General features: G+C 40.1%; 1 protein-coding gene across 3 annotated transcripts in view; it reads right to left on the bottom strand.

The window, feature by feature from the left end:
• DCTN2 (dynactin subunit 2) overlaps nt 1-13,128 on the bottom strand; it is a 50,146-nt gene that overhangs the window by 753 nt on the left and 36,265 nt on the right. For all 3 annotated transcript variants that reach the window (XM_039368146.1, XM_039368147.1, XM_039368148.1), the window contains 11 exons: nt 10,425-10,521; nt 9,756-9,817; nt 9,342-9,440; nt 8,967-9,127; nt 8,307-8,460; nt 6,957-7,022; nt 6,098-6,136; nt 4,396-4,473; nt 3,106-3,177; nt 1,204-1,306; nt 914-1,005 (listed from right to left, as the gene is read on the bottom strand). In XM_039368146.1, the coding sequence (XP_039224080.1) occupies nt 914-1,005; nt 1,204-1,306; nt 3,106-3,177; nt 4,396-4,473; nt 6,098-6,136; nt 6,957-7,022; nt 8,307-8,460; nt 8,967-9,127; nt 9,342-9,440; nt 9,756-9,817; nt 10,425-10,521 (1,023 nt within the window). The remainder of the gene's footprint in view (nt 1-913; nt 1,006-1,203; nt 1,307-3,105; nt 3,178-4,395; nt 4,474-6,097; nt 6,137-6,956; nt 7,023-8,306; nt 8,461-8,966; nt 9,128-9,341; nt 9,441-9,755; nt 9,818-10,424; nt 10,522-13,128) is intronic.

The following is a 13,128-nucleotide window of genomic DNA, read 5'->3' as shown; positions in this document are numbered from 1 at the left end:
CAGCATCTTCCACACAGACTAAATTGGGCAAATCTCTCTCATCTATTAGTGAATTTTAGTTTTAATAATATTAAACTCCCAACACCCAAGCTGAACATGGAATGCCAGGAAAAAAGCCTAACATCAACACTTGAACCCCAAATCCTCTGATGGGGTCACTGCCCTATTTGCCACTTTTTTCAGATTTAGATATAGTTCTAGAACTATAAAAGACAACCTCAGATTCGTTGATGAACACTGTATTACTACTTTCCCTTTTAATTCCACTACAATGTTTTTGCAACCCTGACTGAATTTCGCCTGGGAAAAGACACAGAGCTGGCAAGACAAGGACAGCTGCTTTTGGAGGAAGACAAAGGAATATGACTGGTTCTGCCATATGAGAGGGACTCCAGTGGTTTCACCATTACAAGGAATAAATTGCACTAGCAATGGATTCCTGGATGGACCAGATGATCTATCTCTGAGATCTCCTCCATCTCCTGAATTTTAAGGTTCTGTAAGGAGGAACAGAGCTACTGAGGACTCTATTGATACTATCGGTCAAAAACTAGGTAGCAGCCCTCTTCCGAAATCTTACTCTCTGACCTCTGATGTTCAGGAGCCATTCCTAAGAAAATATTAAAACATATTTTCACAATTATAATGTCTAAAAACTATATAATCTTCTTGAGTAAATGTTACATATCAAAATTCCTCCCTCTAGACCTCACCGTCATAGGATAAACAACTCCGTTATACTTTTTGGTGGAATGCAACAGCTGCTCCCTACTCTTAAACACTGTGAGACGTGCAAGCATATTTCATCTGTAGAGGGACATGCAAACATCATCCATGCAGATCAGGTTGTAGAGGTCTTAGTGACTACGACACAGGCGCTACCCCGGGTGACTCTGAGCGTTCTAAATCTTACCTGTGTCAGCAGGGTTACATTATCCTTCAGAGAATTAGCAATCATTTGCTGGGTAGTGTCCAAATGAGTCAGCAGCTGCCCAAATTGCATGGCTGTAACCAAGAAGAACCCAAGTCAGCTGGAGAAAAAAAAAACCTGTTCAGCAGTAGATTGCTCCTCAGGGCAACAAGAAGCCCAAAGGCTGAGAATTTTATTTTATTTTATTTTTGAATTTGTGACTTCAAGGCTGCTCCTTTTCTGGTTTTTAAGAAAAAGTCCTCACCATCATCCAAACAGGCCCGAGAACCCACCTTGCTCATGCAACTGCCGCACAGCAACTAGGCGCTGCACCACCTCAGGGAGGGTGCTAGCCAGGGGACTCCACTCCTGTACAAGTGCATACAGCTGATGAACCTATTAAGGAGAGACAAAGGGACATCCTCAGCAAGGAGAGAAGTTGAGTGAAGATCTGGCCCTAGCCTTGACCTTCTGAAACTCCAGAGCACTCAGGTTAACATATGCATGTATGCATACTTAGGATAAAAAATTGGCCCTCAAATCTGATGAGCTGGTTGACATTAATCCATTATTAACCAACCAACACAAGTTAGTGCATAAATTACAAATATTCAGCTCTAGTAAAGGCAGAACAGTCATCTTGCCCAGTCGTGCTTTAGTTATTATGCTATCCAGCAAAGTTCAGTTCGCGCAATCAAATGCTAGCCACTAAGTGCTAAGCAAACAAAGGGTGGACGTGCCTGTTATGACAGAAGCCATGTCACATGTCACACTCCCTTCTTCTTTATCAGAAACCGTACGGGCACGTGAGAGTGCAATCACCAATTTTTATAGGCAGAATCTGAACGAGGAATCAAAACTATTGTTTGCTCAGAGCAGTCATAAATGCTCTGTTTTCTCTTCCGGAGCTGGCCAAATGAACCCAGGAAACCACAAGATCTAGAATCATCATGAGCTTTAAGCTACCTGATGCAACAGATTATTAATATTTCAAGCTATTAAAAACAAATCTGACTTAGGTGTAGCAGCTGCAGAGGTAACAGGCAGTACAAATCCCTATATACTTAGATTATCAGCCAGAAACAAATGTTGCCCTTGCTGAACGAACGCCAGGCATATACACCAGGATTGGGCTCAGGAATTCTGGGAGTTGAAGTCTACAAGTCAAAAGGGGGGGCATGGTTCCCTACCCCTGGCTTAAAATAAGAGGGGAAAGATGTGTTGGGTATGTTCACTGCCTTGAGTTATTTGTAAAAATAATAACGGTGGAATACAAATAAATAAATAAAATAAATCCACCCACCATATCTTGCTGCTACTCAAGTCCAGGGAAAGAAGCAATTGCTTTAAAATTTTCCTGATATGGTTACAATGGCCACTGAGATCAGAATGGCTGTAGCTAAGCAACACAGTTATAAAGTGCAGTTCATGTGACTACAGCACTTAAGTGATGGCAATTCCAGCAGTCTTGGTTACCATCCTTAAGGGAGGACCTGTCGTAACAGCAAATTCTGTGGGAAGCCAGCAAGGAACATCAAAAAATCACAATCACGTGACTGCAGCCTGCTGTGATGATGCAATAACCAGACATTGAGTACCCAGATTGTGTTCATGTGATTGCAGGGATGTTGCAAAGGGGGGAAATCTGAGGACCAGTCTTAAGTAGAGGTGGTTCTCGACTCACAACAGTTTATTTAGTGACAAAGTTATAACAGCACTGAAAAATGTGACTTATGACTGTTTTTCACACTTATGACCGCTGTAGCATCCCCATGGTCACCTGATCAAAATTCAGATACTTGACAACTGACTCCTAGTTATGATGGTTACAATGACCCCGGGAACATGCAATTACCTTTTGTGACCTTCTGACAAGCCAAGTTAATGGGGAAGCCAGGTTCACTTTACAACCATATTAATAACTTAACAACTGCAGTAATTCACTCTCTTCACTGTGGCAAGAGAAGTCGTAAAATGGGGCAAAATTCACTTAACAAATGCCTCACTTAGCAACAGAAATTTTGGGCTAAATTGGGGTCATACATCTACCTGTACCATTTATTCAACACCATTGTAACTTTGAACAGTGAACCTAATAGGCGTGACCTAAGGAGAACCTGTGTGTATGAACATCTTCTAAAAAAAGTTTGTGGATTTATCATGTGCTGTATTAGAAAGACTAAACAGAATCTGACCTTGCTTTGGGTGTCTGCGTCCTCTACTGTGGCTTTGTGCTTGGCAATCTCATTCACCTTTCCCAAAACACTCTAGGAATGGGGGAAGAAAACTGATGTTATAATAATAATTTTTATTTTGCGGTCACAGACCAAAATACAAGTGCAACAAAAGAAAACACAAGAAAAATATACAAAACTGATGTTAACAGAGCATGATGCCTTGCCACAATATCAAAATCCTATCTGACAAGCACAAATGTACTGCCTGCTGGGAAATCCTAGAGAAACATTTTCCAACTGTTTGTCCAACAGTTCCACCACGCAGTCCTCTGCTCTCAATTGTTTATTAATCTTCAAAAGCCTCCAAGTCAACATCTGGTGGAAAAAAAGGAATGGAACTTTGTTTTTATCTATGGTAACTGCAGCCAAGATTATTGTAGGCACAAAGATGGAAACATTGGGCAATACCTATAATGGAGGAACGATTGGTGAATGTGATGGAACTCGTTGAGATGGCCAGTTTTCTTCTTTGATTAGAGACAAGACAATATTTATATTTATTGCCGATTAGAAACCCCTTATGAACTTTTTCCAGAAAACAGAAAAAAACCCCGAACTTACAATTTAGGGTTTTGAAGATTAGATAGGATAGATAATAGGAAGAAGAGAGACATATTGTAACTTTAGAGAAAGGGGTAAATTTATAACTGTAATAACTGCTGTAAAGAAGACTGGAAGCCATTTCTTTATATCTTTTTTTCTTTTCTGTTTTTCATTTACTCTTTTTTCTTTTTTGCACTTTCAACTTTTCAAGTCAAGTCAATGCTTATTATAGTCAAAGAGACCAGAGCAAATTAAAAATACTCAAGGAATATCCAGTTAAAATTTCTAGAATAAAATAATAAATGACAGATAAAATCTATATTAAAACCACAATTTGGCATCCAATCTGTCAGTTGCACATGAGCAAAACACAGAATGGCCTAACTATAATATAATATTAATCCTTAAACTGTGAGGCCCATAGTCATTAAATACTGAAATGTAGAAGAGTGATAATGCAAAAGGGTTTGCTGCATTGATTGTGTAAAGTAGCTATGATGGATTAATCACTTGTTTCTGATGAATCCCCAGTGCTGCTGCATAGAATCTAACCACCTGTGCTGTCAGTTTTAGCTTTCTCTTTGATTTCTTTCTTTTCCTCTTTTCTTTCTTACTTTATATTATTACTTCATATTAGTTTTTAATTTTTCCTTTTAGAACTATTAATAAAATTATATAAAAAGGAAACCCTAGAATAAGACTCACCTGTAGCCTTGCCTCCACCTGGTCCAGAGTTGCCACATCTAAGGAGCTGACTTTGGCCTGCAAGAGTTCCACAGTTTCCTACGGATGGTTGGGATTGAAGAGTGTAAATCACTCAGCTGACAACACAGAGAATTGAAAATCTAAAACTCCTTTAACTGCTTACAACATTCTGATTAATCAAACATAGTCTTACCTGCAGTCTCTAGGCCAGTGGTTCTCAACCTGTGGGTCGGGACCCCATTTGGGGTCGAACAACCATTTCACGGGGGTCGCCAAACAACGCAGTCCGCCATTTTCCCCCCCTTTTCCTTAGCTGTGCTACTCCCTTTTATTCTATTGGCTTTTGAAAGCCAATAGAATAGACTCTCTTGAATAGAGTCTAATTCTATTGGCTTTCAAAAGCCAATAGGAATTGTCCAGGCTGTCTCTGCCCTGCTGAGCCTGCCAAAAGTCCCATTCTGCAAACGGTGCTGCACCAGTTGAGTAGTCCTCGACTTACGACCTGTTGAGTAGTCCTCGACTTACGACCGGTTGGGGGGTCGCGGCATTAAAAAGGTTGAGAACCACTGCTCTAGGCCTTACATCATGGGTGTCAAACTCGCAATATCACATGACATGTCGTGACCTATCGCAACTTTTTTCTCATTGCCAGCAATGGGGTAGGCGCAGTTTTGGCATGACGCATCCGGCCTGCAGGCTGGCAGTTTGACACCCCTGACTTACATGATATTTATCTCAGTTTTCCCATTCCTTTCGGAACCTGTTTTGTTTCTAAATATAAGGATTTCCCTCCTGTCATTAGTTCTTAATGTCCAGAAATGTTTATTATTTTGTGTCATTTTTAGAAAACAAAACAGACTGACAGTGGAGAATATACTTTGAGCTATTTATTATTGTGTATTTACAACTGATAATACTGTGTGAGGTTAATGTGTGTATACAAACTTAAAGGTGAGGAAGCTTTCATATCCAGAAATACAGATATGATTGAGATTATGTCACCAAGAGCTTAGTCATTCTAAGTATGAAGTTATAACTGATCTTTTGATCCCTATATAGCATTTAGGAAAGATGAGGTCCTTTTAAACCATTCAATAACATTAGGGGTCCACAGGATATGGTTAAAAAAAATCAAGGACACAGGCCTGAAAATGCATTCAAAGCTCTGCTTGTCACATATAAGAAAAACAGGCAGAGCTTGGATCACACCACTGTGGTCATCATTTTTACTATTTGACTGCAGACATCCCTGAAACAATAACATTTATTACATTTTACTGTCATGCTGCCTTCTGCAGAAGATCAGAAAAAAATATACTTTGCCAGACCAAAACGCTCTTGGCAATTTCTCTGTCCCTTTGATTGTTTGGCTTGTACGATAGATAGCCAAGTCTGGACTACCTGGTCTAGAACATCTTGCAAAGGCAAAAAAATATGTGCCTCAATCATACCTTACTGAAATCTATTCTCCCCACCCCCATTTCTTCATTTCTCCTAGCCTCCCACTTCCAGGATTTCATTAACAGGCATACATCCAAGGGTTTTGTACAGCAGCTATCAATCACAATATGGTTTTGCAACCATCCACAGTATAAACCATTCTACAAGATTCCTTCATGCTTACTCCTGAAAAGCAGACATCCCATTTAATTCCTTCCAAGTCATAGGAGGCCCAAGATAGAAGACCGAATCAGTGCCTTACCATTAAGCTAGCACCCTGCAGTCCAACAGACAGAGGATTCTACGGTAGATAGACAGGGGGAAAAATGGTGATTTAATACAATGCCATTCAGTTTGTAACAAGGATGTTAGTCTGCAATACAATGATACGCCATTGTTTTAATATAGGCCAGTGTTTCTCAACCTTGTCAACTTGCAACGTTAACATATATGTTTCAACTCCCATGCTGGATGGGGAATTCTGGAATAATCCAGATGACAGTGACTAAGGCATGAGAAACTGTCAGTATGGGGGCAATTTGATTTATAAAACAGTCAAAAGGCCTCCAAGCTATCTGCTGTTCAAACTGAAATTATGAGTCAGAGGGGACCCCTAAAAGGCACATTTGGCCTATGCAGAGTAATGCAGCCCCATCCAAAGCCAAAGATGATAATTCTCTGTATCTGGGAAGGCCTCAAATCTTCAGCCACTCAGCCTGAGTCTGAATTGAGTCCAAGTGTGTTTCCCCCCATTTAGGCCACTACAACCTCCTTACAATGTGAGGTCCTGCTCCTCCCCCCTTCCCCCCGAATTAAAATTGAGCTCTAACAAGTTTTTGCTTCATCTATAACATAATTAGATCTCAGAATCACCTAGTAAGGAAGGCAAAGAGCCCTAGAAAGAGTCAAAAGAAAGCTCTTCTTCACGCAATCCATCTATTGCTGCATTTTAGCTGTTGACATAAAGTACAATATTTTTCCCTATGCTTCTCCGTAAGAAAAAAGAAAAAAAAATCACCTCAGGCCTGAGTAATGAATACGTCTATGGGATCATTACAATCTATTAAAACCCCCATCTTTGTCAGGCAACTTGCCAGTCTACTGCCTCCTGTGTCTCTCACCTGCACATCCTGTTCACAACGAACTGACGCTTCCAATTCAGCCAGACGCTTCTCCAATTCTGCTATCTGACAAGGCACACACAAACACAAAAACAAACAAAAAATTGAGATATTTTACTCCCCAATTCTGATCCACAAATCTCTGCTAGCTTGGAATCAAACAGGCAAAGTGCTTCTAAAGTTTTGTTCTGAACTGAGATGAGTCTTCTGGGAAGCAGGCACTTCAAAGAACAGGTTTGGTGTTTTTTTTTATGACAGTAAAACCAAGTTAATGGGCCAGGCAGTGGAAACTTGTGGCACTGAAATATCACTCCCAGCATTCTTTCCCAATGATCATGCTGGCTCCTGCTACTGAAAGCTGTCCTTCAGCAATTTCTGGAAGAATACCCTGGATTTCTAATAGATGAACAAATCCTTTAGTCTTGAATATATCAACTTTATGGAGCTGATTAGAAATGGGATCGGCCATGGCTTCATTTTAAGATGTACACAGTGCCAGCAATAAGGAAATAGCCCCAGAAATCTGGAGAGTCTGGAATTCCAATTCCCCAATGTTACTTTTCCTTTCTAAAGTCACCTTAATATTTTAGCAGCACGCAGAGCAACAGTGGCTGTGATATCAGCCAGGTTATGGTCTTAACAATTTCCATGCAGAAGGAGTAGTGATTCTGGTTCAGATGTCAATTACTGTCAACTGTCAATTATGCTTCTGTTACTTCCACTATCTGCCATATTTTGTTTTTAATATCGCACACATATATAAACATACACAGAGAGTGAGACACGTGTGTGTGTGTGTGTGTGTGTGTGTGTGTGTGCGCGTGTGTAAGTTGTTTGGAGCTGTTTTGGATTGGTTGTTGGGGCATCCCAAGGGGATAATTGAAGCAGTAGGTTTGGATTCTGCTTCATGGTTTTTATAGTACTGTTTTGTTGTTGTTATGAACCACTCAGAGGTGGTTTTTGAAGATGGGCAGGCTTACAAATCATTTAAATTAAAATGTAATTTAAATTAAATTTAAAAAAAAAACAGAATAAATAAATATCCCTCTTTTCAACTTACAAAAATATATTTTTTTAAAAAAATGGCACACATGTTTTAAAATGTTGTTTACAGATGTCCAAGCCTTCTGGAGAACAGGCTGTTTATGAAGTCATGAACATTAGCCCTTCAATGCAGCTTTTATTCGTTTAAACAGTTTGTGGAAGAATCCCACCACCTTGGGTCACCCAAGACAGTCCTGGGGAAAGATAACTCACCTCTGTTCTACATATCTCGCCTCCCACTATTCTAAGGCATCCCCCCCCCCATCTCAAGAGAGGACCCAGAGAACAAGCATTTCCCATTCTTACTTTAGCAGCTTGAGAGAACTTGTCTTGCTCAGGTCGAGAATGCAGTTCGTATGTCACGGTGTTTTCTGGGCCTGCTGGGACTTTGGCAGCACCTTTCCCACCAGTAGAAACGCTTTTAGCAGTTTTTGTCGCTTCCAGCTGAAGAAGCAAGCGCCTGGAAAAGGCAGAAGCCCAGGAAGTTTTACGGAACTTAAGAGTTGTTAAGTGAATCACTGCAGTTGTTAAGCTAGCCATATGGTTAAGTGAATCTGGCTTCCCCCATTAACTTTGCTTCTCAGAAGGTTGCAAAAGGGGATCACGTGACCCCCTGGAGACATTGCAACTGTCCTAAATACGTGTCAGTTGCCAAAGGTCTGGATTTTGATCATGTGACACTGGGGATGCTGCAACGGTCGTGAAGTGTGGAAAAATAGTCATAAGTCACTTTTTTCAGGGCCTCTGTAACTTCAAATAGTCACTAAATGAACTGTTGTAAGTGGAGGACTACCTCTATACCCCCTCAGAGAGTCTGAGAGAAAGAAAAGATATATTTGACCTTGAGCTTGCCTGGAAAGTGACATTCACAATCTCATCAGATCCTTAAGGGCAGAGGGTCTGACTGAGAAAGCTGGGGATAAAAGCTACTCCCTGAAGGAAGTCCTAGTCCCCACCACAACCTACTTGGCCAGAGCACCATCAGGGTCCGTTAAGTTGATGGCCGCCTCTGGTCCCAACAGTTTCTCCAGATGGGTGGAGACCAGCTGCTGTTTCAGGCCAGCCACTTGTTTTGCAAGAGCAACTGGTGTCAGTTTCTCCTCTGCTGAGGACTCCTTTACGCTGTTCTGAGGAAGCAGGAATACAAGTGTCAAAAAGTCTAATAATCAACAGTTCCCTCCCCTTCAATTTTAATGCAAGAATATTATCTGAGGCAGCACTTAATCTTACACACGCAGAAATTAAAGAATACGCCAAGTTCTGGACCAGCTTAATCTGGTCCAAATCAAGAAGGCCCCCTCAGCAGGTTCCAGATTGCCTTTATCTATCTTCGACTTTTACCTTGATCTTCTCCACTTCAGCAGTCAGCTCCTGAACTTCATGCAGTAGCCGCTGATATTTCTGCTGAGGGGTCTCTTTTGCATGAAGTCCTTCTCCTAACTTAATGAAAAAGGCAGAAAAGCAAAGTTAGAACTTTGGGATATCAGCTGATAATATAATAGAAGATAAGATAGCAGTTTCCACCTTAATCCAATTCCTGAGTTTAAAGTGGGCTTTACGGAAATGTTTTCAAAAAAGTGCCTGGATTTTTCTCCCTGCACTGTCACCTAAGAGTGTGTGTGTGTGTGTGTGTGTGTGTGTGTGTGTGTGTGTGTCTGTCTGTCTGTCTGTGGGGGGGGGGAGGAGAGCTGAACTAGAACTGGACTGGAAGACTCCCTTTTCAATTGAATTTGTCCAAATAAGTCAACAACTTACAATTTCATAATCTCCAGACTCGTAGCCAGTTCTTTTAGATTTGCCAATACGATCAGAGAAATCTATAGAACAAAAAAAAAGGAGACATTTAATTTTGTATTTTTAGACCACTTGAATTGCAGGTTCATATATTTCCGTAAATTTAAATTAAAGCAGATGAATATTACACTCCCTTCTTTTCAAATTTTGTAATAATTTCCTCTTGTCACAATGTGTCTGGAATCCCTGGCTGCACTGCTGACTCTGGCATAAACTCTAATGTTGGTACTCATCATTTGCAAGTCCTCACATCACCAACAAAATCACCGTAATAGATATATTTCAGTGCAAGCAATGTATTACCACTGCCATTATCATGAGGGTATTGCCCCTTTTTTGCCTTTGTAGGCAATGATAGTTTTTTTTAAAAAAAAACCTTAATGAAAAATTGCAGAAAATATACTTTGCATATACACAGCGACACAAATAAAACACAGGATAATAAATAATGCAGATTATAATTTTAATGGACAAAGATGTATTAGGATATTTTTAATCATGACCTTTAGATCCTCTCTGTGGATTACTGTAAGAGTTTACTACTACCACCATTTTCTAGTTTAGGGGAAGAATCTGAAACTATTGCTCTTCCCTGGATATATTGTAAGTGCCCATGACAACATTACTTACCTAGCCCTTTAGTACCCACTCTCTTGTCCTTAAATTTGTCATAAGCTGCATTAGGGTTCACTATGATGTGTTCCACACTGGTGCTAGTTAGCTCCTCCTATGCAAAGAGAGGAGACATGTATTAGACAGTGAAGCCTTCTTTTCTCTCCCCCTCTCCAATCCACCTTCCTAATCGCATCCATCACTTTTCAAAAACTTGTCTTAAAGGTCCACAGAACTGAGGAGGAGAAGCTCCATCAGCAGCAACCTATCAAGCTGCAGTGACAATGTTGTTTTTGACAAAAATATCAGCCCAAGCAACAATTCACTGGATATATAGTTTGAAAAGCTATTGCTGGAGTCAAAAGTGAATCTCCCAGGTTAAAATCAGCTCTGCATTGGTCAGATGCAGGGAAGAATGGATTTCTCCTCATTAACACAGTTTGGTTTATTGGAGTTTCCTAAAAGAAACTCTGTGGTTAGTTTGGATCAGGGGTCTTCAAACTTGGCCCTTTTGTGACTTTTGGACTTCAACTCCCAGAATTCCTCAGCCAGCGTGCCTGGCTGAGGAATTCTGGGAGTTGAAGTCCAGAAGTCATAAAAGGGCCAAATTTGAAGACCCCTGGTTTGGATCATTTTGGTCTCCTCTCCACCACAGAGAGATTCTCTTTATCCAAACAACTCTGTGCATTCATTTAAGGACTGGGCAGTTCTTGTTTCCCTTTCAGATCTACAACTTTATAACTAAATAGAGATGTTCATACAAGTAGATGTTAGCAGTGTACACAAATGACTTGTGAACATGGAGGGAAACAGCTAATTGTCACCTTCTATTTCAAAAAGGGAAAAAATATTCAAGTGTTTAGATTGGCACAGTTCTAGCTGTCTACATTCCTTGGTCTCCAAATGTTGACCAGAACCCTATTTGCAAAACCAAGATGACTGTTGATGTTGAACTTTGTCCAAGTCCACACGGCTATTGAATAAACTCTGTTTTTACTCCTGATTTTTTTTCTTGAAAGATGAGTATGTAAGTGTGTATATGGGTGGGAAGACAATGCCATTTACATTTGAGCCATTTATTCATCATTATAGTAGGCCTTTGTTCTTCTACTGCCCGGGATAAAATAAAATATTGTCTATATACAAATAAACATATAGAATTGTTTATTTTTTTTAATGACCCAGTCCGTACTTGGTTTGATGACCAACAGGGAAAAACAAGCCTATGGAACTCACATAGCAGCTTTCTAATTCTTGGTATTATATCTATCAAACATTATGATGATTAAGACAGTTTTACTTATGAGTTTTACTGATATTCTAGTTTTATGATTACTGAGTTTGTTTTACTATTTTGCAAAAACCGCCTTCAGTCTTAGATGGGGGTGGCATAAAAATAAACCCATCTATAAATAAAATAGCAAAATCAACACTGTGGGTGGAGACCTGTTAAGTCCACATTTAGAAGGAAAATCTGTCTTCATGGTCAAGACACTTGTACGTTAATTCTAATGCTAGGATGCCAACAACTCAGCTCTTACCACTAAGCAATCACTTCCAAGTATCCTTACAAACCCAAGAGTATACTAAAGGCATATTTAAATATTACAAATAGTATCTAAAATGATGGAATCTATCTCTCCCATTAAAGGAAAGATAAAATTTTAGATGAGGAAAAATCAAAGCAGTTGACTATTATCAAGTATTAGTTTGATTTACTAAGTATTAACTTGGAAAATTGGAATGGCTTTTAAAACAAAGGAATGGGCAGGGTTAAAAACAAGAAGCATGTTTAAAAAGACAAGGAAAGCTACCTGGGACCGATAGCATAACTACTGTTATAGCTCCCCTCCTTTTTAAAGAATTATACCAAAAAATAATAATACTAACAATGAGGAAGGCAAGGAATCAAACTGAAAAGTCATTTTGGCCAGTCTTCCACAATAGGTTCCAGAGAATTTTAGTAGAGTAAGGTCAAAATTCTCATCATAGCCTCATTCTCCTACTCATCTTTGGCTCTTGAAAGACAGTCTTCCAATGACAGCCAATCCCCGCACTCAAAATATGAGAGAAGAGAAGCAATTTGTACGTGAAGTAACTCTGATGAAGGGAGAATAGGCTTGCAAGTAAGACTTGCCTTAGCATAACAACTGCAGAACATAAAGTGACTTACGCATGCCACAAGGTTACGGGATAATGAAAACATCCAGAGGCCTGACTCACACTGGCTACAAACATAAATGATCGGTAAAAGGTTTACACCATGAGCTTAAAGCTGGTTCCATTTATGGGAATTTAAGAATGTCTCATGCCTGGCCACAACCTTTCTGGCATTCTCTACATAGCACAATAGAATATATGCCTTACAAAAACACAAGGTGGGGCTATGTACACATGGTGGTTTATCCAACTGGGAACAAAAACATTGCTTCTTCTCTGCAATGCACTCAGCTGGGCAGAAAAGACTGGAAGGGCATGGTGCATGTGTGTCTTGTGACCCCCTTGGGAATAGGTCCCCTCAAGGAAGCACCACAACCTGTCTGGCCTAACCTTTGAACTATCTAGCATCTTACTCTGAAGGAGGCAAAGTTGAGGGCAGTGCCCAATTGATGCCCTGCTAAAGGATGGCACACAAAAGCATGAGCAATCAATGGTGTGGCTGGGTTCATTCACTAAAGCTGGGGTTAGACTTCTGTGCCACTGCACGTCAGGGAATGTATGC

Source organism: Crotalus tigris, unplaced genomic scaffold (genome assembly GCF_016545835.1).
Source record: "Crotalus tigris isolate CLP2741 ecotype Arizona unplaced genomic scaffold, ASM1654583v1 scf7180000020655.604591, whole genome shotgun sequence".
In the NCBI taxonomy this organism is placed as follows: Eukaryota; Metazoa; Chordata; class Lepidosauria; order Squamata; family Viperidae; genus Crotalus; species Crotalus tigris.
Note: the sequence above shows the minus strand (reverse complement) of the source record. Positions and strands in the feature narration are given on the sequence as shown.